Source organism: Kogia breviceps, chromosome 8 (genome assembly GCF_026419965.1).
Source record: "Kogia breviceps isolate mKogBre1 chromosome 8, mKogBre1 haplotype 1, whole genome shotgun sequence".
NCBI classification, from domain to species: Eukaryota; Metazoa; Chordata; class Mammalia; order Artiodactyla; family Physeteridae; genus Kogia; species Kogia breviceps.
In genome coordinates this window covers 110466222-110490581 of record NC_081317.1, presented here as the reverse complement: position 1 = coordinate 110490581, position 24360 = coordinate 110466222, and the positions used below count along the sequence as shown (strand labels likewise).

Here is a 24360-nt window from a genome sequence, read left to right as displayed (position 1 = left end):
TGCCAGCGTCCGCCGCTACCATCCACCCAGGTGGGCGGTACGGCAAGTAAAGGGGAGTGAAGCCAAGCAAATGACCACTGGGTTGAGGGGGGTGATCTGTCCCCCAGGCCCCAGAGGAAGGTTCTGTGGTTTTCCTTTCCAGCCAGAGGCAAATTGTGAGAGTAACACGGTAGCCCAGCCCTCCTGCCCGCCCCCTTCCCCCCATAGCACCTGGCCCCAGAAGAGGCCCCGCGAGGGGAGGCAGAAGACGGCAGAGAAATGCGGGCCGGGCACCAGGAGACCTGGGATGCATCCCAGCCAGGCTCTTCTCTTGGAGCCTCAGTTTTCTTTGTCCGTAAAGGAATTGGTTGGATTTCTGCCCCTTCTGCTTCTAACTTTCTGTTATTCTTGCAAAGCGAGACAGGATGTGCTACCTCCTTTGGCTTAAGTCAAAGGAATGATTGTCTAACAGCAGGAAGGGGACCGGAATTTGAACCCCCGAGTTCAGAGCCCCTTCACCCACACTCTGCACCCGCCCACCTCCTTGCCAGACGACCACAGGGCCGGCAGTCACCCAGAAACCGTCAGCTGAAGGAACAGACAGAGATGCCCCTTCTCTAGGGACGGTCCTAGGACTCCATTAAGTTTGCCAGGACTTCATGACAAAGTGCCACAGACCGGGGGCTTAAACAAGAACTTATCTTCTCATCGTTCTGGAGGTTGGAAGCCTGAGATCAGGTGCCAGCGGCGCTGGTTTCTGCTGAAGCCTCTCTTCCTGGCTCGTGACTGGCCGCCTTCTCCCCGTGTCCTCACACGGCCCTCCGTCTGGTCTGGGTGAGCACAGAGGGCGAGATCTCTGGTGTCTCCTCCTCTTCTTATAAGGACTCCAGTCCCATCAGGTTAGGGACCTCACTGAACCTTAACCACCTCCTTCACTGGCCCGCCTTCAGATGCAGTGGGGGTGAGGGCTTCGACATGTGAACCGGGGGTGGGAGGACACAGCTCAGTCCCTGGCCGCCGCCTCCTTGCTGTGTCCTCACATGGTCACCCCTTAGTCTGTGTGTTACCTGTGCCCTAGTCTCCTCTTCTTACAAGGACACCTGTCACATTGGATTAAGGTCCACTCCTGTGGCCTCATTTTACCGTAATTTCCTCTTTAAAGATCCTATCCGCAAATGTACTCACAGCCGGAGGAGTTAGGACTTCAACGTGCACAGTTCAGCTCATAGCAGAGCCCTAGGCAGACATTTCGGGGAGTGACTTCCCTGTGGACAGGGTGATAGTGGTCCAGGGTGGTGACGATGACGGACGGAGCTCCGGGGAGGTCATGGGAGCAGGGAGCCAAGCCACGAGGCTGCGGAGGGTGATCTGGGAGACGCCAAAGACCAGCCTGGGCCGCTGTGCCTGACCTCAGGTCTTGGTGGGTGAAAGTCAGTGAGCCAGCCTCATGGCCTCCGTGTCCGCGTCTGCAGAAGGGGAACGATGCAGCCCACCTTGTCTGTGTCACAGACGCAGAGGAAACGGGACCGGGCGATGCACCACGTACGCCGGTTGCTCTGTCTGCTTGGGGGAAACACGTGTCTTTTGGGTTCGAGGATGCGTTTTTGTGGCTGGTCAGATGGACTTTTCTCTACAGAAAGGTGGCTTTGGAGCAAGGCCAGGCCATTCTTCGCCTAGAAGGAGGGAGGGGGGGCGGGGGACGTGGCCCATGCTGCGACCGCGGCGGGAACCCTTTGGGACGCCAGGAGCCATCGTTCCTTTTATTGGAAATATTTCTCTCCCTTGTTTGGAGGGATAGTACCTTAAGCCGCTGTCATCTTAGTGTGAATGAGCTTGATCATTTTTTCTCTTCTGTGACAACAGGCATTTGAGGAACACGAGCCCCGACTCTGGGGGAAGGGGGAGGGGCCGGGAATGAGGAGGTGGGCTCCCGGCTGGCCTCTGGGGGCTGCTGCAGGGGTTCCAGGAGCCTCGCTAAGCCACGTCCGTGGGGAATCGGGGCAGCAGTGATCCAACGAGCCGCCGAAAGGCCAGCTTGAACAACTGGGTGACTCTGCCGGTGCTTTCCCCGGGGCAATCCGCTGCTGAGCCCTCCATTGATTTAATCACGACCCATTCATTCATTCACTCACGGAAATGAACTGAGCACCAGCTGCGAGCCTGGCCCCCTGTGGCCCAGTCCTTGTTCTAGGGGCTCACGGTCTCATGAGGGAGGCAAAGGGAAAACAAAACAAGCAACACAAAATTACGAGTACGTTAGAGTGTGCTGAGTGCCGAGGCGACGGGCGCTGGGGCGGGAGGGGGACCAAGGGTGCCACACACTCCCCAGGGGAGCGGAGGGGAGGGGAGGAATCGGACAGAATTCCCCAAATGGACGTTTGGGCTGGGTATTGAATAATGAGCCGTGAAAGGGAGCAGGGCGTCCCAGGAGGCCACAGAGCGTGAACAAGGGAGTGAGGAAGGGTTTGGCCCCGGACGTGTTGGGGGGGAGGGTGTCCTGGGATGGCCAGGAGGGAGGTGCTGGGGCAGGTGGCTCAGGAGTCAGGAGCCCACTTCCTCTCTGCGACTGCAGGGGGGATGGGACGGGGGAGTCTCAGCCACCCCAGCCCGACCTGCTTGCTGGCCTGGCGGGCCTGCTGTTCTCAGACAGCTGTGGCATCAGTGCCGGGCTCTGCCCAGCCGGACTCTCTGCAGGGCCAAGAGGGGCAGGGAGGTCTCACCTAACTCTCGTGAGGTCCAGGCAGCGCGAATCCAGTGAAAGCTGCTGACTGACAGCTGCAAGAGACTAGCACCCAAATGGGGGGCCTGCAGCACTGACCTGGTCACCCCATTCAGCCAGCCTCAGCCAGAGCCTGCTGGATGCCTGCCAGGGTCTGGGCTGGCTGCTGCAGGGTCACAAGCATGCGAGACGGGGCCACTAAGCTCCTGGAGCTTATAGCCGGTGGCCCAGGGATGGTACCAGATGCAAAGGGGTGGGCACGGTAAGGTGGGCTCAGTGACCCCATGCAGTCCCCGTCCCGGGCCCCTTTCACTGTGAGAAGGGCCATGGATCTGTGTAGGGCTGGGCCCAGCATCATGGCCCCACCCTCCTGCCCAGGGGCCACTGTGCCCCTCCCAGCATTTTGACAAGTCATCCACGTTGAAATGAACATGCCGGGCTGCATGGAAAGAGGAGGTGGCCGGCGGGGGCAGAGACCAGGAGCTCATCCTGCCTCTGTCACACTGAACCTTGGACAAGCCTCTTTGCACCCCAGTTCCTTCTCTATATAAGGGGAGCCCCAGACTAGCTCACTCCATGTCTGGCATCTCTCTGGGTGTGTGTCAGGGAAACGGGAGCCACACGGCTCGGGTTCCCCTCCCACCTCTGCCACCTACCACTTGTGTGACCTTAGGCAAGTTATCTGACTTCCTTGTGCCTCAGTTTCTTCATCTGTGAAGTGGGACTATGGTAGAACCTACCTCACAGGTCACGTTAAGTGAATTAATACACACAAGGCACTTAGACCTGCATCTGACATAGGTCTCCCCTCAATAAATGTTAGAAGGCAGAGAGAGAGAGAGAGAGTGAGAGAGACAGTCTTGAAAAAGAATGACAAAGCTGGAGTAATTAAACTTCCTGTTTTCCAACCTTACTACAAAGCTATAGCAAACAAGATAGTGGTGCTGTCATAAAGGTAGACGTGTAGGTCAATGGGACAGAATTGTCCAGAAATAAATCCTTACATTTATGTGCAGTTGATATTTGTCAAGGGTTCCAAGACAGTTAAATGCGGAGAGAGTATTCTTTTCAGCAAATGGTGCCGGGACAGCCAGTTCTCTACAAGCAAAAGAATGAACTTGGGCCTTACTTTACCTCTTACATAAAGACCAACTTCAGTGGATCGTAGGCCTAAACATAAGAGCTATAACTATAATACCCTCAGAAGAAAACACAGAAGTAAATCTTCATGACCTGGGTTAGGCAAAACCTTCTTAGATGTGACACCAAAAGCACAAGCGACAAAAGAAAAAATAGACAAATTGGACTTCATCAAAATTAAAAACTTTTGTGCTTCAGAGGACATCATCAAGAAAGTGAAAAGCCAAGCTATAGAATGGGAGAAGATATTTGCAAATCATATATCTGATAAGGGACTAGTCTCTAGATTACATAGAGAACTTTTACAAATCAGTAATAAAGAGATGAATAAGCCAATTACTAAAAGGACAAAAGATCTGAATGAACGTTTTGCCAAAGAAGATATACAAATGGCCAATAAGCATGTGAAAAGTTACTCAACGTCATTAGTCATTAGGGAAATGCAAGTGAAAATCACAAGATACCACTTCACACCCATGAGGATGACTAAAATTAAAGACAGCTAATAACAAATGTTGGCAAGGATATGGAGAAATTACAGCCCTCCTGCATAGCCGGTGGGAATGTAAAATGGCGCAGCCACTCTGGAAAATTGTCTGGCAGTTCCGCAAAAAGTTAAACCTCGAGTTACCATATGACCCAGCAACTTCACTCCTAGTTCTGTACCCAAGAGAACTGAAAACACATGTCCACACAAACATTTGTACATGAATGTTCACAGTAGCATTATTCATAATAACCAAAAAGTGGAAACAACCCAAATGTCCATCAACCAATAAATGGATAAACAAAAGGTAGTATATCCATGTAATGGAATATTATTCAGTAATAGGACTAGAGTCCTGACACATGCTACAGTATGGATGGACCTTGAAAACAGTGTGCTATGTGAGAGAAGCCAGACACAGAAGGACACATATGTGATTCCATGTATAGGAAATGCCCTGGGTAGGCAAATCCATAGAGACAGAAAGGAGACTAGTGCTTGCCGGGGGCTGTGGTATGAGGGGGGCGGGGAGTGAGTGCTCATGGGTCTGGAATTTCTTTCTGGGATGATGGAAATGTTCTGCAATTAGGTAGCGGTGCTGGGCTGGCCTGGAGGCAGGTGAGGCTGAGGCGTGGGGTGGGAGCTCTGGAAAGGCCTGAGACGGGCTCACAGAGGCAGCGGGAGGTCATGCTGGGGAACTGTGCTGAGCCCAGAGGAGAAAGACACACGTGTACGTCTGGCCCTTCTCCTTCTTCCCAGCCACCCAGGCCCAGCTCCAACTGACGCTGAAGCTGCTCCCAGTTTCTTAGGGGCTGGATGCCCGCTCCTCGCTCTGACCCCCTCCCAGGGCTCAGGCTCCCCACACCCAGCTTGGCTCGGTAAGGAGGAAACCTCGTCCCTCCAGTCAGCTCCCCACCGAGGCCCCCTCCCACGCACGGCCCACTTTGCGCCGGACCAAGCAGCAGTGGACCACGGAGGGGCACGGGGCTCCCGGACATCCCAGCACGCGCAGGTGTCCGTCGGGGGCCCCTGCCCAGGAAGCGCTCCACAGCCTCCTCCCTGAGGACATCACCCGAGTAGGGAGCACCGGTCGGGCTGCATGTCCCCAGGCCTGCCCCACGCCCCCCGGGGGAAGGTCAGTTGTGGTCCCAAATGCCCATTGATGGCCAGTAGATAATGGAGTGAGATGAGGGGTGGTAAAGGCCACGTGGCCAGGCTTCTCATTTTACAGGTGAGGACGCTGCGGTCCTGAGAGGTCGAGGGACTTGTGTAAGGAGGTGGAGAGGCCGGGGCACAAAATCAGAAGGGAACCGTGCGATGTGTAATACACAAGAAGCTACTGCTGCTAAATTTGGCGCTAAAACCAAGTTCCTCGGTGATGAGCCCCCGGTCATCCCGGCTCCCCGCGTGCCTGCCCAGCCTGCAGACCGCCCCCCCCCCCCCGCGTTCCTGCAACCCCTGCTCGAGCCCGTTCCCCTCTCGGAGCTGTGGACCGTCTGTTCCTTCCGCATGGCTGGGCCCCTGGCTCCACGCCGGCCTGTGCTCCGCGCTTGCGCGCACGCGCCCACGCGCACTCTGCCGTCTCTATCCCTCAGCTTTGTTCGTGCCAGGCACTTACCACCCCGGGGATGATGTTACATAATTATTTGCTCCTTTATTTATTGTCTCCCTCCACCTGGAACGTGAGTTCGAGGGCTGGGGCCTGAGATGCCGTGTTCTGCAGGCTTCCCGAGTACCTGGTACAAGGGACTGGCCAGGGTGGCTGTCCCCGAGGAAGCTGGTGGACTCCGGTTGGGTAGCTCGTGGCAGTTTTGAAGACACCGTCACAGGGAGACAGTAGAGCACGCTGCTGAGGTTCTGGGGCTGAATCCCAGCTCCGTCCTTGCTGTGTGACCTTGGGCAGGTAACATGCCATCTCTGGGCCAACCTCAGGCTGCTCACGTATAGCATAGCACAATAATAGTACCTGCCTGATGGGGCAGCTAGCTATGAGGGTTGTGCAAGGTGGCCCATGGGAAACTTCTAGCAAACTGCCTGCCTCATAGAAAATGTTCAACAATTACTCATGGGCAGCCTTGGGAGGGGAACGGTTTGGCCTGCGAGCGAAGGGTCTGTGGTGCTGTTCAGCTGTATCGTATGCTCTTGCATCTCAAGTTCTGTTCAGAACGTGCTGAGGTCCGAATTAATGAATAATTAAGCATTCTGTGTCTGAGGCTAGGCTTTATAGTCTTGTTACGTATTCTTAGACCGAGACTTGTACGGACTTATCACTTTCTTCATTTGCACCTGTAGGAAATCAAAAGAGAAGCCACAAGAGACCCTTATCCCCATTTTATGGATGACGTGATTGGTGCTTAAGATGTGGATGTGATCCTGGCCATCTCAGGCCTGGTCGGCGGGGATGACAGAAAAGGCCTGGGCCCCTGGGCCCCGTTGTAGCCACCTTCTGCCCTTCCTGGGGCTGCTGGCCCAGGGTGGATGCTCTCCGCTCTCACAGGCTCCTAGGAGGAGCGCTTGCTGCGTCCTGGAGCCCCTGGGGGCTGGGGCATCGGAGACTGGGCTGGGAGGGTGCCCTGTGCCACACTGGCTTCAGGGGGCACCCTTTTAGCAGGAAGTGGAGGGTCTGGGGGCTGAGAGCAAAGAGGAGCCCCCGTACTACCCACTGGCCAGGCCGAGGCCACCTGCAGGAGGCAGTGGAATCCCACCCTCCCCTGCTCAGAAGCTGTCCCTTCTTCTCAACGTTCACCTCCTCTGGTCCCAGCTACCCCGTCCCCATCCTTCCTACCGTCTGTCCATCCGTCCATCCATCCATCCATCCATCCATGGGCTAGGGAGGATGGAAAGGTGAGAACAACCCAGCTCGTGACCTCAGAAAGCTCCCCATTTCAGCCCCCTGGGTTATCTCTCATTAGAAAGATCCAGGAGAGGGCCATGGTGGAGGAGCCGTAAGCTCAGCCTGTGCACCCTGGGTCAAGGCAGGCGACACTGGGAAAGGGGCGTATGGCCTGTAGAATGGGTCCCTTTGGTATCTGAGGTTCTTCCCAGACTTCACCTTCCTCTTGGAACCTTCCCCACTCCCCCACATTGGGCTAGGAGCTCCTCTTCTGCGCTCAGAGCCCCTCCTGCTTCAGGGTGCAGTCCGTAGCCTCTGGCCCCTGACTCTGTGTCATTGGGTGAGTTATTTATGCCCACGTGTTTCAGTCTCTTCATCTGCAAAATGGGGGTAACAATAGACGCACCATGTTCAGTAGCACCGTTCCACTCAGCATCAAGTGCCCTTGCCTGTCTCCCTGCTGGATGGGAGCTCCTTTGGGGCCGCATCGCACCCGGCTCTGTGTCCAGCATGTGGGAGGCCCCCTGAACTCCTGTCAGGTGACTGTTCCATGAACGACGTGCCTTCCCGGCCACAAGAACAAGAGGTCAGAGCCGCAGGGAGGGGACTGGGCCCAGGGCCGGCCCCCCGCGCTTACAGCCTGTGCCCTGTGCTGCTGGGGGGCCACTGCCTTCTGCCCTGACTGCAGGGGAGACTCCAGACCACTCCTGGCTGGAACCTTAAGGAGGCGATGAGGAAAGGTCAGGGCAGGCGTGTCGGAGGGATCGGCGAGTGTACACAACCGGAGAGAGAAACCAGAGAGCCATTGTGTTGTTTATTATTCTTCTTAAGCCCCATCTGGTGTGGGCCTGAGAGGTAGTGCCACCGCCTGAAAGCAGGGGATCGGGTGGGACGGACCCAGAAAGGCCCCCCGCACCCCGGCAGGTGATCTGAGCTCGAGGCCAGACGCTGCCTCCCAGCTCACCCTCCCCGAGCCCAGGTGGAAACGGCCAGCTCTCAGCCTGCCTACATATATGAGGTGTTGACCCTGGCTCTGTGGCCTCGTCCCAGGCACTGCAGCCGTCACCAAGATGGGCCTGGCCCCCTGCAGGCCGTGGAGCAGTTAGAGAGAGTCTGCACGGCTGCCCCCTTGGACGTGGAGATCTGGAAAGAAGTTAGAAACGATCATTCAGCTCTTTACGGATGGGGAGGCTGGGGTCGGGTAAGGGGAGCAAAGCCCCGTGCCAGGCTCTAAAGCCAGTCACCTGCAGAGGCAGCCCTGGCTGCCAGGCATCCTGACTCTCGGCCCAGTGCTTTCCTACACCCACTGTGTTCCCAGCAGCTCACTGGGACACCGTCACGGAGAGAGCAATATGAGTGTGTCTCACACAGCGAACTCTGGCCTGGGTGCCCTCTCTCGTGTCTGACTTTGGCGGCCTCCCGGGGAGGCTGGGCTACCAGGGCGTTGGTAAGCAAGCTGGGCCTGGTCATCACCTGGAGACGGGCTCTTAAGGTGTGGAAACGTCACTGGCCTCACTCCTGGTGCAGGGCAAACTCGACCAAATGTCACCTTCTATTCCTATTTCTAGCCTGCTTCCCTGAAAATCTCCAGGAAACAGCACACGTGATGTTGTCTGGCTTCCCAGAGTGGGGATCGGGACCTGAATACAGAAGTGGGCTTGGAGGGGCAGAGGCTGCTCTCCCGGGCAGCCCTGAGCCTCTCCCATGCAGGAGAGCAGCCTGCAGGGGGTTGGTGGAGGGTGCCCAAGAGGAGATGGCCCAGGTCCTCCAGGGTGGCCACTGAGCTGGAAAGATCTCTGGGAAGCAGACCAGGCCCTATGGGGCCTGTGAGGTCAAGGTAGTGCCACGGCTTGAGAGTTCATCTGGTCGTATCTGCTCATTTCACTGAGAAGGAAACAGGGGGGAGGAACGTCCCCAAGGCCACAGAACCAGGACATGGTGGCAGCAGGACACAGCAGAAGAGCCTTGAAGCCAGGGTCAAATCCATCAGTGAGTGGTCCCATGGCTTCCTCCTCGATCCATCCCTCACTCTCCAAGGGCAGCACTCACAGCTGGAAGGCAGTTCCCAGAGCCTAAACCACTAAGCGCGCCCAACACCGGTGCAGAGGTTGTATCTTCCGTGGGTCAGAGAGGCAGCATGGTGCAGAGGAAGGACACTCGGGCCGGGTCCCCCGTGCCTGGCGCAGTGCCCGACATGCAAGAGGGGTGTACATTGGAGAGGGGGCTGGATTGCAGCAGCGAAGCCTTCCTCAGAGTCTGAAAGGGACAAGTTCAGGGCACATGAAAGGACAAGATGGCCCACAAGGAGAATAATCCCCAAGAGGTAGTATCAGGAAACCAAACCACCTCTGTGAACGTTTCAGATAAGTTCGTTTTGCCACAGACCCAGTATGGGCTAGAAAAGGGGCGATGGGACGTGTGAGCCACACCCTGCACGAGAGGCTCATGACAAAGGCACAGGCGTGGACTCCTGCCAAGTCCTCAGGGTTCCTCAGGGCCGCTGCCCCGGGGAAGGCTCATGTTCACACGTTGATCGCGTGATTCAGAGCTCCAACCGAAGTGCACGTGACTTTACTGTGGGCCACTGGATCCCCCTCGAGGTCGTGAGGTACTTTGTCTTGTTTCTGTTTTCAATTTTTAAATTTTTTAAAAATTAATTTTTATTGGAGTCTAGTTGCTTTACAATGTTAGTTTCTACTGTACAGAAAGATGAATCAGCTATACGTATACATATGTATGTGTCTTCTTTGGATTGCCTTCCCATTTAGGTCTCCACAGTGCATTCAGTAGAGTTCCCCATGCTATACAGTATTTTCTCATTAGTTGTCTATTTTACACATAGCATCAATAGTGTATATGTGTCAGTCCCCATCTCCCAGTTCCTCCCACCCCCTTCCCCCTTGGTATCCATACATTTGTTCTCTACCTCTGTGTCTCTGTTTCTGCTTTGCAAATGAGATCATCTATACCGTTTTGTAGATTCCACCCATATGTGTTAATATACGATTTTTGTTCTTTTTGTTTGTGAGGTACTTTGAACACACACTAACGTGTCCTTTGTTTGGGCGGAGCTGACCTCCTCCCAAACTGCTCAGGCAGCTGGGTGCGGACCGGCTGCCTTGGATTGAGCAAATCCGTTGCACCAGGATGCAGGCATCCTGTGCAACAGCACTGGCTGGGCTGTTGTCCGAGTGTTCAGTTCTAATCTGGGGGAGGGTGAAATGGGCTTTCCCACAGTGGGCACTGCAGTGGTTCCAACTCCAAGCAGAAAAGCACAAGAGTGGTGCCAGTGATGGGCTTGCTCTCTTGGTTGGAAAGAGTCTGTGCCAGCTGGAGAGAGGAATGCAGTCACGTATTCATCCAGGACTGGGGACTTAGCTGGCCAGAGAGGGAGACTTGAAGACAAGTTAGGGGTGGGTGGAAGGAGAGCAGGGAAGAGGACCCCAGGTTCTGCTCTGGGCTCCCGCTCCCGGACGCCCCCAGTGGAGGATCCAGGATGACTTGAGCCTTCAGAAGAGGGGGGCTTTCCTTACACCTGCCCCGGAAGGTTGTTCTATAAACTTCCTAAAGCACAAGGATTTTACTAGCAGCCTGTCCGGTCGGTTTGTTCATTCATGAGACATACACCAAACGCCCACCGAGTGTCTGGTAGTGTGCCGTGCACCAGGTATGCAAAGATAAACCCAACCCTCAAAACTTTGGTCTTGGGCTTCCCTGGTGGCTCAGTGGTTAAGAATCCGCCTGCCAATGCAGGGGACACGGGTTCGAGCCCTGATCCGGGGAGATCCCACATGCCACAGAGCAACTGAGCCCGTGTGCCACAACTACGGAGCCTGCGCTCTAGAGCCCGTGAGCCACAACTACTGAGCCCGCGTGCCACAACTGTTGAGCCCGCATGCTACGGCTACTGAAGCCCAAGCGCCTAGAGCCCGTGCTCTGCAACAGAGAAACCGCCGCGATGAGAAGCCCGCGCACCGCAACGAAAAGTAGACCCCTGCTCCCGCAACTAGAGAAAGTCCGCGCGCAGCAACGAAGACCCAACGCAGCCAAAAAAAAAAAAAAAAGAAAGAAAGAAAAAACAAGCAAAAAATCCCCAAAACGTTTGTCTCTGTCCTTCTGGGAGTTTATAAGGGGGAACAAAAAGCATTTCTCCGACATGTAGGTTTGCAAAGGTGTTTTGATTTCTTAAATCAAGTTTCTTGCAGAGCCTCAGAGAAAGAGCAATAGCCCGGGCCCCACTGTGCCGGTGGGAAAATGAGGCTGGTGGGGAAGTTTCCGCCCACGTTCTGCTGTGCTGAGCCCTGGGGTGTTGTGGGATGCTTAGGCCACCTGGCCACCAAGACCCTACATCCAGGAAGACTACCAGCGGCACCCACTGCAGCCACCTCCCTTCCCTGGAGCTGTGTGGAGCTCTTCTCTGCTATCTCCCCTGGGCCCGGCAAAGCAATGCCATTTCACGCCTGCTTTCTCGGATGCGTGCCCCAAGCTGGCCACCACTGCTCAGCTGATGTCAGATGCTGGAGAGAAGGGCTAAAAATAGCTCCGATTTGATGCGCTGCTCTTGGGGGCTGAGCTGGCAGCTGGCCCCTCCATCTTTCCTACATGATGAAGGCATCTCAGCTGGAGTTGGGGGGGGCGGGGGGGGGCGAGAGTGTGAGGTGGGGAATCAGAGGGGCTTCTGGGCCAGCCTGGCAGTGGAAGGTTGCGGAGTCCATTCTCAGACTCAGAAAGAGCCCACGGCCCACAGCCCGGGCTGCGTTCGTGCACTATTCCAGCTTGGAGGCCCCTTGAGCCACCCAGACCTGCATTTGGGTGGTTTGAGGGGGTCCTCGGCTACGACTCGTGTATGGACACACACATGTGTGTGCCCAAGTGGACACCGGGTACACCGCGCCGTGCCTCCGATATATTGAGAAGACACTTCGAACCCCTGTGAGCCTCTGAGTTGTGAGCCTCTGCCGCCTGACAGCCCTGTAGCTTTGCTTCTCTCTGAAACTGTCCAGAGAGGGGCGAAAAACGTTATCGTTGTAACGTTATCCGGTCAGGCTGGTTGGTAAGTTATCTCTTGTCTCCAACCCAAATCATTCCTGATTTAATTGAGCTCCTTGCACCCATTCGGGTCGTCTGCCTCGGGGAACATGTATTTTAGGTATTTGAAGGTAGTGTTGCATCTCTTTGGTCAAATGAGACTGTCAGAGTAGGGGATAAATTCGCCTTAGCAGCCTCCGATTGGATGTTTACTATGGTGGCCTGGGGGCGGCGGCTGTACACACAGACGTCCCTCCTGGGGGTTAAGATCTAGCTGGAGAGGCATCTCTGTACGTTAAGTGACTCCAGTACAGCGTGGGCTGCGAGGAGAGCTGTTATAGGGGAGGGGAGGGGCTTCTAGGGGTGGAAAACAGGCGTGTTTTCCAGCCACACAAATCGAGGCTGAAATTTGGCTTTCCAACTTGGCATGCTATTTAACCCCTCTGAGCCTCAGTTTGCTGATGTGTAAAATGGGGCCAATAATCCAATTCATAGAATTGTGGAAAGAAGTAAGTGAACTGAGGAGAGAGGGACTGAGAGAAAGATAAGGAACAGGAGAATATCGTGTTCTGGGTTAGGAGCACCCTCTCTGGAGTCCAGCGGCCTGGTATGAGTCCCGGTAGCGACGTCCTCAGGTGCTTCCGTTTCTTCGTCTGTACGTGACTGTAAGGTTCTCATGTTAAATGACTTAATACATGTAGAGAGTTTACACTGTGTCTGGTATGTAGGGAGAACCCAGTAAATGGAAGCTATTACTATACTGAGGACCCAGTATAAGGGGAGGATGGGAGGGAAATACTTTGACGTAGGCAGGGAGTAAGGCACGTGGGGAGAGCTGGGCCTTGCCCCGGGGTGGCTGCTTGGGCGTGGAAACAACAGAAGCAGAGACACAGAGATGGGCACATGCTGGGAAGGTCTGGGATGGGAGGGCCATCAGGTGTGGCCATGGGTCGGGGGCAGGTGTGGGACGGGGGCAGGCAGGAGACTGGCCTGGCTGCACAGCCAGCAGGGAGCCACCCGGGTTAGTGGGTGGCTAAATGAGTCCAGGTTAGCCTTGATTTCCTCATCTGTAATATGGGGATGGCGATAAAAATAACCTGGCAGATGCCTGCAAGCTGAACCCTGAGCCTGTCTGCGACAGCTTGGATGCTGGTGCCCCTGAGATCTGTGATGGTTTGGAAGAGCTTGAAGGACTTTTCTCTGTCCTGACCCGGGACCACAGGGAACAGACGCGGGCGGGGGTTCCTACCGGGGCACAGAGTCTACGTCACGCAGGCGGGAGCACAGCCTTTTTGCCATAGCAGCCTTGGAGCCCCTGTTAACGCCTGGTGACCCAGCTCAGCAGTCCTCAGCGGGTGACAAGCCCCAGACTGACAAGGTTCCTGCACAAGCCCCATGCAGCCTGGGACCCTGAAACCTCCCCCACCCCCCTTTTGGGCCACTTTCTTCTACAGCCACTGCATGGCCACCTGGCCCTAGACCCCTGGGATGTGGTCAGCAGTGGAAAGGACACAAGGGGGGAGCCCCTCCACCCCTCCAAAGATGGACCAGACGAGAGTGCAGATCACACAACATCACAGTAGCCCTCAATGCCTTTGCTGCGACCACAAGTCAGGATTCCCGAATCAATCAGGCACAGGTGGAGGTGAAGCGGGACAAGTGTGAACAGGGCTGGGCGCTGCGCACGTTCAGATGTCAGTGAGCCCTTGGGTGCTCTGGTGGCAGCTGGCCCCGCTCGGTCCTTGGTGTCGGGGGCAGGATGTTGTCCGACTGGTAGCTGCAGTGCCCCATCCTCTCCAGGGTGGGTTCCCAGATACCAGGAAGTGATGCGCGTTTGGCTTTCCCTCTGCATCCTCTGTGCCTGCCGTGATGGCAGCGAATGGTCGGGCCAGGCAGGGACCCACCCCCTCGGGGATCTGGGGTTGGATCACGTTGACACAGGCTTGTGGCCATGGGCTACGGGTGTCTCTACAGGTGGAGCCCTGGACACGTGCAGTGTGTTCGTGTCCGTGGTGGTTTGTGCATGTGTGTCTGTGTGGCGTTTGTGTGGAGTGTTCTTGTAGGTGGTGTGTGTGTGGCTGTGAGAGTGTGTTCCACGCCCACCCAGGACAAGGGTCAGATGCCCCTGGAGGTCTGGCTGCTTCTATTTAAATACAACAAAAATATAGAGGTACTTTAAAAATTGAAGTAGAGTTGACGTACAATATTATATTTGTTTCAGGTATATAGAAGGGTAATTCGATATCTTTACAGATTATACTCTGACCAAAGTAATCATAAAGTATTGACAGTATTCCCTGTGCTGTGCGTTGCATCCTTGTGACTTATTTTATACCTTGCAGTTTGTCCCTCTTAATCCCCTTCACCTATCTCGCCCCTCCTGTCCCCTTAAGGGAGCTAATTTAAGTGGTAGGTATGTTTTTAAATTTCAGTTTCCAACTGTTCATTAGTAGTCTACATATTTAATTTTTATATGCTGACCTTGTATCATGAGACTTTGCTTAACTTGCCAATTAGTTCTATGAGCTTTTTTTGTATATTTCTTGGGATTTTCTATCTAGACAATCATGTCATTTACAAATAGGGACAGTTTTACTTTGTTCTTTGCAGTTTGTATATACTTTCTTTTTCCTGACTTATTGTACGGACTGGGACTTCTAGTACGATAGTACTTCCTATTCTGTTGAGTAGGAGTGGTGAGCTTAGACATTTTTGTCTTATTCCTGATCTTAAGAGGAAAGAATTCAGTCTTTTTATCATTAAGTGTGATATTAACTGTTAATTTTTTTTTTTCTTTTGGCCGCACTGCATGGCATGCGGGATCTTAGTTCCCTGACCAGGGATCAAACCCACGCCCCCTGCGGTGGAAGCGCGGAGTCCTAACCACTGGACCACCAGGGAATTCCCTAACTTAATTTTTATAGATATCCTTCATCTATGTCAGGTTAAGGAAGTTCTTTTCTATTTCTAGTTTGCTGAGAGTTTAAAAAAAAATGGATGTTGAATTCTGTCATATGCTTTCTTTCTGCATCAGTTAATGTGATATGTGGTTTTTCTTGTTAATATCATTGACTACATTTATTGATTTCTGAATATAGAATCAGCCTTACATTTCCAAGATAAACTCCAGTTGGCTATGGAATATCATTCTTTCTGCATATCACTGAATTTGTTTTGCTAGTATTTTGTTGAAGATATTTGCACCTATGTTTATAAGGGATATTATCTGTAGTTTTATTTTCTTGTATGGTATGTGTCTGGCTTTGATAGAGTAATGCTGACCTCATAAAGTGAACAGAGAAGTGTTCCTTCCTCTTTTATTTTTCTGGGGAAAAAAAGTGTGTAGAATCGGGCTAGTTCTACTTTAAATGTTTGGTAGACTACTTTTTTTCTTAAAGCAGATTCTCTAAGCTTCAGGCCCCACAAAACCTAGACTCAGTCCTGTTTGGGGCTTTGAGGATGAGTTGCTGTCCACAATCGGAGATTTCAAAATGCTGCTTCTGAGGGTGTCATAAGAAGCAGCAGGGGGCCTGTAGGTCCAGACAGGTGAAATTATTCAGCCTCCTGCTTTTGCAGAAATCACTCATTTCCCTTAGATTTAGGCAGAGCTATAGCTGACTCCCAATGGGGTAACACGATTTGGGCAAGACCTCTGATTCGCCTGAACCATGATTGACTGTGTGACTTTGGGGAAATCACTCATCCTCTCTGAGTCTCAGATGAACCAACAGGAAAAAGATGACAAATGTGTCTCCTTCACAGCGCTGCTGGAAAAGTGAAAATGTGCTCAGAAAACTATAGAGAGTTCTCCTGGAGGTATAAGGAGCTTTAAACAGTTCCATGGTTTACAAAGTAAGGGGAGGAGATAGACTTGGAAGGAGAATAGGGTGGACCGAAGGAAAGACAAGAGGAGAGCCCCTTTGGGAGGGGTGGGGCAGTAACAGCTGCCGTCCTTGACTTCTGGCCTTCCATCTATTCTCACAGGCATTACATCATTTGAGCCCTGAGACCCTCTAAGGGGACATGATGGCTTGCCTCTATTTGTTCAACATGTTCTAGGGTCCTACTCTGGGCCAGGCATTGTATAGATGAGGACACCAAGGCTACATGAGGGTAGGAAATGTTCCCCAAGGCAACACAGCCAGTGACAGAACTGGAAGAGAGCCCAGGTGTTGGGGGCAAACAGTATTTTTCCACTGTAGTGAGGGGAGCAAGCTGGACTAAGTTTAAGAGAGAAGGGACAACTGGTCTACCTCTGAGGGGGTGTGTGGGTAGGAGCTGAGAAGCACTGGCCCCAAAGCGGACTGCTGGGCTTGAAGCCCTCCTCAACCCCTTACTTAGCTGGGTAAACTGAAGCACATTTCTTAATCTCAGTGCCTCAGTTTACCATATGTTGAAGTGAGGGTAATAGTGCATCTACCTCATACATTTGTTGGAAGGATTAAATGAGCTAATAAGTACAAAATGCTCAGAACAGTGCCTGGTACATATGAGTGCCACATAAACACTGAGTATTATTTGTAAAGATGCTAGGCCATCCTTAAGGCTCTAGGAAGCCACAGAAGGACGGAGTTAACAAAAGGTAGGCAGAAGCTTAGAGATCCTCCCGTCTGCCCTCTGTTTTGGATGAATACAGCAGGCCCGGCCTCGGGGGTGAATTGCCCAAGGTGCGGCCCTGCAGACCATAGGCCAGGCCCAGCTTTCCTGAGTCCTCACTCCATGAGGACACGCTGTACCCCTGCTTTTAGATCCGTGCATTTCATGATTCTTAGGAGAGAACGGTGTGACAGGAGGCTACACAAAATCCAGGCGGAAGCCAATCAGGAGGAGGGGGGTTGCATGTCTTCTCTCCCGCACTACCTTCCTGGAGGAGGTGAGCTTTCTGGAACCTGCCAGGGAAGGGGAGAAGGTAAGGGAGCAGCGGCCCACCGTGTGTCGCCTGCAGATGCCATGCTTTCCCGTGGGGACTCGTCACCTCTGGGCCTGCCCCTCGGCCTCGCCTGCTGCCCCCTGCACCCCAACGCTGCCGCGTAGGAAGGTGCAGGCCTTAGGGGGCCGCTGGCTGGGGATGAGATCACCGCGCGGAGCAGCCTTCCTGCGTGGCTTAGGGTCTGGCGCCACCTGGTGGCCACGGGCCAAGGCTGTCTTTGCACAGGGGCTGAAGGCTTAGCAAGAGGCCGCTGGCTGGGCGGGCCCAGAGGTCACCTAGACCCACTCTGGCCTTTACAAGGTCTACTGGGAACCCAAGGACTTAAGGATAGAAGAGAAGGGTGCAGGAGCCAGAGGGGGTGGGATAGGTAGAAGGCCCTTGATTGGGAATTTTGAACTGGACTCTGATTTACCTCCTACTCCACGGTGGGTGACTGTGTGAGCTGGGGTCCCCGGGAGGCGTGATCTCCAGTCTGCGTCTTGGACTTGATCCCAGTGCACTGTGGGCTCCTAGCATCTGTTTGCTCGTGGGTGGGGAGAGGCTCTGGCTTCGCCCACTCCCACCCTCACCTACTCCCGTATTGGGGGATGCTCTCACCGAGGAAACGCAAGCTTGGTCTCTCTGGCAGATGTTATGGTTGAACCGGCACTGCTGGGCTCGCTGTCTCCCACTGCACTGGCCACGACAGGCAAAGGGGCTTGTGGCTTGGGGAGCGTGGGGTGGGGGGGGCAGGTCAGGTTTCCCCCCCTACCCTGGCAGGGCAGACCTAGGTGCATCTGAGTGCCGCCGTTACCTTGGCCTGGGACCTGGAAGCGTAGGCTTGGCTCTGCTACATAATCACTCCTCCACCCTGAGCCACCTTCTGAGTCTAGGAGAGGTAGAGGCTGTGGTCTGAGTGTACCCCTGAGAGAATATAGATCTGTGGTCTGGCCCCTGTGGGAGTCTGTGGCCCGCAGTACTGTGCGTTGCAGGTGCCACATCTGGGCAGAGCTGAGTTCTGGAGCACAGAGACCGCATCTGACCTGGGAGACCCGCGGCACCAAGGCTTCGCCGGCCACAGGGCAGTGCTGGGCGCCGGTGCGGAGCCTCTGGACCCGAAGCCCTGCTTCATCACCCCCACCCGTGCGCCCTCGTCTCCCACTGCTCTGCCTCCCGGGCCGTCATCCAATCTGATTCATCTGACCCTCCCCTCTGCCCTAGATTCAGAGTCTGACTTCCCAGCGCCTCCCAACTACTTGTGACCACATGTCCTTGGGGCCGGCCTCCCACCCAGGCTCTCCCTACCGCCAGCCACCTCATCTAGTCGGTCTTGTCTTTCAGGCCCCAAATTCTGATGTAGTTTCCCTCTCCTTTGTCTCTTTCTTTTCCCATTCTCTCCTGCAGAGCTCTCTCTGTCTCTTCTCTCTGTGTGTCTGTCTCTGTCTCCCTCTCTATCTCTCCGTCTCTGTTTCTCTCTGTGTCTCTCTGTCTCGCTGTCCCTGTCTCCGACTTTGTCTGTCTCTTTCTTTCTCTCTGTGCCTCTGTGTTTCTGTTTCTGTCTCTCCCTATCTCTCTGTCTCTGTCTCTCTGTCTCTGTGTCTCCCTGTGTCTGTCTGTGTCTCTCTGTGTGTCTGTCTCTGTGTCTCTCTGTCTCTGTCTCTGTGTGTCTCTGTCTCTCAGTGACCCCATAGCTTTACCGGTCAGGTACAGCAACCTCCCTGCCCCTTTCTTAGCCCCTCCCCTGGTCCTTTGATTTGGGGAACTTACAGATGGAGGCCCAGAGAGAGGCAATGACTCATGGGAAGTGGCACAGCCAATAAATGACAGAACCTGGAACGGAACAGAATTCAGGGCCCTGTTTCACTTCAGAGCTTCAGTTCCCCCAAGTGTTAAATGATGACAACCAGACCTGCCCCACAAGGCACGGCAGGGCCTCCGCGAGATGCCGGCCTGCAGTGCCTGGCGAGGCTGGCGCCCCCGGCCTCTGCACGCTGGCCCCGACACCGTCCCCGCCGCGGTGCCTCCCTCCCCTTAGTTTTCTGCAGTTTTCTCCGCTCACTCCAGGGAGTGTATGTGCAGAAAATAAGGTGTCCATCCCAGCCCCCCGGGTGGGTCTTTTCAGAGGTCCAGTCCCTTAAAGGCTCTTAGGAATCTAGAGAAGGGGTGTCGGATGGGCTCACTGTCACCAGCACGGGTGGTTCAGGTCACACCGATGGTTCGGGTGGGCTGCTTTGTGTCCCGATGCCCACTCTGGGGGACCCTGGCCCACTCGTTCCTCTGTGGGTCCGGTACACGATTAGCGCGCAGGAGGGAGGCCCAGTGTTTTGGACCTGGAGAGGAGCATCAATTACAGTTTGAAAATATCTTACGAATGTATGTTTTTGCGTCTTTGCCTCTAAAGCATGGGCTTCTCTAATGTCGCTGCAGGGTTCTTGGGCAACGCCCACTTCTCCCTTTGCTCCAAGGGGCCGGGGGTGGGGGTATCGAGCCCCTCCCTGTGAGCCTCTCAGAAATTCGGTGTAAACGTGGGCATGAGCTGCCTTCGCCGCGTTGTGACAGTGCTGTCCTGCAGGGCTCTGAGCGCGGGGGCAGGAGTCCACAGGCACTGGGGAGATGGCGTGAACAGAAACAAGCTCAGGTGTCCGTGAGAGACAGAGAAGACATGGGGGTTGCGGGGAGAGAGACCGGGCGGTGGGACAGGAGGGGCGGGCAGGACCGGAGGGGCGGGCAGGACCCCGTGAGCCGAGGGAGGGGCTCGGATTTTATTCTGAGCGTGATGGGAAGCCATGGGAGTGTTGAAAGAAGGTGGTGACGTGATTGCATTTGTGATTTTCGTAAAGCACCTTGGCTGCTGTGCAAAGAATGGGTTGTTCTGGGGCAAGAGCGGACCCTGGGAGACCAGTTAGGAGGCTTCTGCTTCCATCCAGGGGAGAGGGGTAGTGGCGGGGACCAGGCTGGCGGCGGTGATGGGGACAGAGAGAAGGGACCCTCCAGCAGCCCCAAGTGGGCCCCTGACGGTGCTTGAGGACAGTGGGGACTCTGTAGGGGGTCAGCGATGCTCTCAACCTCTGTGATTCCGGCTCGGCGGTTTAAAAGTCACAACGATACACATTCCCAGGGGACGGCCAGGGACGCAAGTGTGGTTCTGTCCTGTCGTCTCTGACCTCAGTTTATGGTGCATATTCTTGATCCTAACCAGGCCCGCAAAGCTGTGCTTTCTGAGCCTTGCTTTTGTCCCGGCACTGCCGGCTCCTCTGGGCCTGGCCTGGCCCCAGAGGCGGCTGGCTGGGATGCTACCTTCCATCCTCCCCTTGACTGTGGCTTGGAGACAAGCTTCCAAAGTTTAGGTGAAAGTGAGGCAGGCCTGGGGGCTCTCTCACGTGGACCTGGATACATGCCCAGCACGTGGATTATCTCCCCGATCTTCCCCCCAGCCGTGTGATGCTGTGATTCTGCTGTGTGAAAGAAGAGTAACGGGGACACAGAGCTGGGTAATTAGTGCAAGGTCCCACAGTGAGCAGATGACAGAGCCAGGATTTGAACCCAGAGCCTGTGCCCTCCGCCTGCACCTGTTCCCTTTGCCCCTGGTCCCTCCCGGGTGGAGTGGGCTCAGGGGTTTGTGTGACTGAGTCCTGGGCTGCACCTGGACGGAGGCTCCATTGCAGGCCGTCCCTAGTGTGGAGGGACGGAGGCTCCATTGCAGGCCGTCCCTAGCGTAGAGGGGGCACGCACGAGCTTTGGTGTCCAACAGCCTGGGGCCGGCTCCTGGTTGCTCCGCCATCCGGGTCTGGAGCCTGTGCAAGTGAGTCCCGCCTGTCTGTCCTACGTGGGAACTACACCTGCCTGTCACCTGGGACCCAGGCAACACGCAGTAGCCAGCCAGCCAGTGATACTTAGTAGGAGCTTCATAAATGCTAATTCCCTTCCCTCCTCCTCCAGAGAGGTGAAAGCCCTGCAGGAAGGTTCCCCATGGGACCCTGAACTTGAGCCAGCCCACCTGCCCCCTGAGCTCACCTGTGATGCTTCCCTGGCAGGCCTGTGAGATCACCTGGTCCCACTCTTCCATTTCTTATTTTACAGATGAGCAAAGTGAGGCCAGGGAGGGGACAACTTGCCCGGGACCCGTTCCCTGGCCTGCCCCCCACCCCACCCCACCCTGAAGCCTCAGCACCCCGTCTGTGGTCCGGCAGAACCCCTGGAGCTGGTCCAAGCACCCGGAAAACCTCAGCGCCAAGGAGGGGGTGCTGGTCTGTGGGGACAGCCTGAGCCTCCCACAGCTCCCCCGCCGACCACGCTCTCTGTGTTCTGTCCGTCTCTCGGCAGGTATATCCGCACCATGTACCTGGGGATTCAGAGCCAGCGGCAGAAGGAACACCAGCGACGCTTCTACTGGGCTATGATGTACGAATATGCAGACATTAACATGCTGCGCCTCCTGGAGACCTTCCTGGAAAGCGCCCCCCAACTGGTGCTACAGCTCTGCATAATGATCCAGAAGAGCCGCGCCGAGACGCTGCCCTGTGAGTCCCCTCCCCCGCCCCGGGGCTGGGGGCGTCGCCCGTCCTGACCCCGAGAAATCACAGGATTTCTGCGCCCCTGCGTGCGAGCCTGCCCCACCGTCATGGGAGCAGAGCAGAGCCGGGTCTCGGTGTCCCTGGAGCAGCAGGGCGGAGGGCCCTAGTCTCCCAGTCCGGGGGGAGAGGCCCCTTGTCTTGGCGCTGGACTGAGCCACGGTGTTTGCTTATATGCCGGATGGGGAAGATGCCTTAGGACAGCACGTGCCCAAGAGGCTAAATCATGTCAGGCGGCATTAGCAGTTTCAGACGTGTTTAAGCTGCGGTGCTCTTGCTTCAAACCCATGTATGAAATGTAGAAGCCCCACTTATAAAACAGGCTCAAGTAGCTCTGTTCTAGGCAGATGGGGATGGGGGTCCAGAGCCCAGCGTACCCAGCCCACCGGCCGCACCTCCCCACTCCTGGCCCCTGTGGCCCCAGATGGTCTCTGAGCGCCCAGAGCCCGGTCCGGACAGCACTGGTCTCTACAGCAGCGGGAAGCCTCCGGGGGCCACCTGACTGCCCAGGAAGCCCTTTCCACATTGGCCTCCTCTGGTCAAGGTGGAGTCTCACCCCAGGTTGCCAATGTCAGGGCAGACCCCAGGTCAGACCAGCCTGCAAGTGTCATTGTCATGTCAGAGCCTATTTTAGCAGGGCTGGAGCTCCAGCAGGGGAGAAGGTCTAGGGTGAGGAGGGGCTGGAGATCACAACAGCTGGGGGAACCCTGGGGGCGTTTTGCCCGGGGAAGACTTGAGCTATGCGAATTTCAACATTTGAAGGGATGTCAGGGAAGGATGATGGTTCCAGAGGGTCTGGAGGGAGCTACAGGGAGAACGTTATCGATTCTGCATGTGGGAGACATTTCAAACAGCAGGAGCCATCCAGTGATGGAAAGACTGCCTCAGGAAGTAGAGAGTTTCCCGTCATGTGGGATATTCAAGCAGAGCTGTTGCCGCAGGCACTCAGCCCAGAGGTTCCTGACTTGAGAGGGCCTTGAGCACGTGTGATCCGGAGCAGCGAGGCAGCTGGGGCAGAGGGCCTCTTCTCCATGCCCACCTCTCCCTGGCCAGTGGGGCCTGCTGGCCTCCTGGGTCCTCACCTCTGGGCCCACAGCTCCCCAGCTGCTCCAGCGGGCCCTGGGTGCCACCAAGTTCACGAGCACCTGTAGGGGGGCTCTCCAGCGGGACACACCCTTGCCCCCACGTGGCCCCAAGCGCTGGCCTTTCATTGAACTGCTGTGCCTCTTTGGTGCAACGGGGGAGATGGCAGCCGTACCTAATTTTGGGGGCGATGCAATGATGTACGGCACGTAGGACACTCTGTTAGACCGTCCAGCTCTGCAGGCATCTAAGGGGGTGTGTTTCGCGTTGCCAGGGAAGCGGCGTGGGCAGGCTCCTCGGGAGGTCCCCCACCTTCCGCCCCGTGGGTCACGCTGCCACAGCTGCCTTGCTGAGCCCGCCCTTTCCATGATCACTGCTCAGGTTATAAATGCAGAGAGGCTGGATGTGAAGTCCCCAGAGAGGAAACTCGAGGGGCAGCCGATGTTGCTTCCTAGGGGTCCTCCTGACGTGGGAGCCCGGGCGGCCCAGGTCGGCGAGGCGAAGGGGCCGCCGGGCGGGCCTTTGTGAGCAGGAGCCTGGGAGTGACAAGAGCCAGGCTACGTTGGCCTGCGGAAGCGCCCCCTGGCGCTTCTGCCCACACGCCCGTCTGTTCGTGCCAGCGGCTCAGAGGTTGGGGGAGCACTTCCCTGCGTGTTTGGTGAGTGGAATAGTTATCTCTCGAAATAGACTCGCACAGGTAAATACATTTGGGGACTGCTGGGCCCGGCAGAGGTCAGTGGCAATCTTTGCTGTTGGGATGTGAGTCCCCGGGATGAGGGTCTGCAGGGCTGGCTAGGGTGACGGGAAGGAAGGAAACCTGCCGTCACTGTCATGGAGCATAGACTGTAAGCTCTTGGCCTGTTCCTTTTTCCTCTTTTTTTTTGTTTTTTAATTCCAACCCTTTATTTTATTTATTTATTTATTTGGGGGGCACATCGTGCGGCGTGTGAGATCTTAGTTCCCCGACCAGGGATTGAACCTGTGCCCGCTGCAGTGGAAGCACGGAGTCTTAACCACTGGAGCCAGAGAAGTCCCATGTTCCTCTTTCTAAACGTCTAGAATATCTGCTCACCACTGGACCCGTGTGTTATGGTGGTAGATGCCTTCCCTCTCTTTTCCCGTAAAAAGCTGCATGAAATGTATGCCCTTTAAAGAAAACCAGCTTAAATATTAGAAATTGGAGGAGAGGAGAGAAAGTCTGTGAGCTTGGAAGGGACGTGTTGGCGACTTGGACTCTGTGTGAGTTCTCAGAGGGCGGTGGCCTGGAAGGATGGGGCGGCTCCGCCTGCTGCTTGACAGCTGTGTGACCTTCAGCAAGTTACCGAGCCTTTCTGTTCCTCGGTTTTCTCGTTTCTGAAATGGGGATAATATTGGTACCTACCACAGAGGGTTGTTCTGAGCATTCTTGACGTGATGAATGTCAAGGGCCTCGGGCCACGTCTGGCCATTTTGTGGTTAGTGATGGTCGAGCTTTTACGGCGGATGCACTTTCTGAATTGGACCACGAGTTGCTAGTGAGATCACGGCTAACTGGCCTTGTTTGGTGGGCTTTTGGTGACACCTGTCCACTCTATACTGTTAACGCTAGTAGATGGTTAGAAAGGTCACTAT

The 24360-nt window shown here is 55.3% G+C and overlaps 1 protein-coding gene across 1 annotated transcript in view; it reads left to right on the top strand.

Annotated features, from left to right (window-relative positions):
• XKR6 (XK related 6) overlaps positions 1–24360 on the top strand; it is a 258615-nt gene that overhangs the window by 218150 nt on the left and 16105 nt on the right. Inside the window, exon 2 of the mRNA XM_059071298.2 lies at positions 21419–21615. Within this exon, the coding sequence (XP_058927281.1) occupies positions 21419–21615 (197 nt within the window). The remainder of the gene's footprint in view (positions 1–21418; positions 21616–24360) is intronic.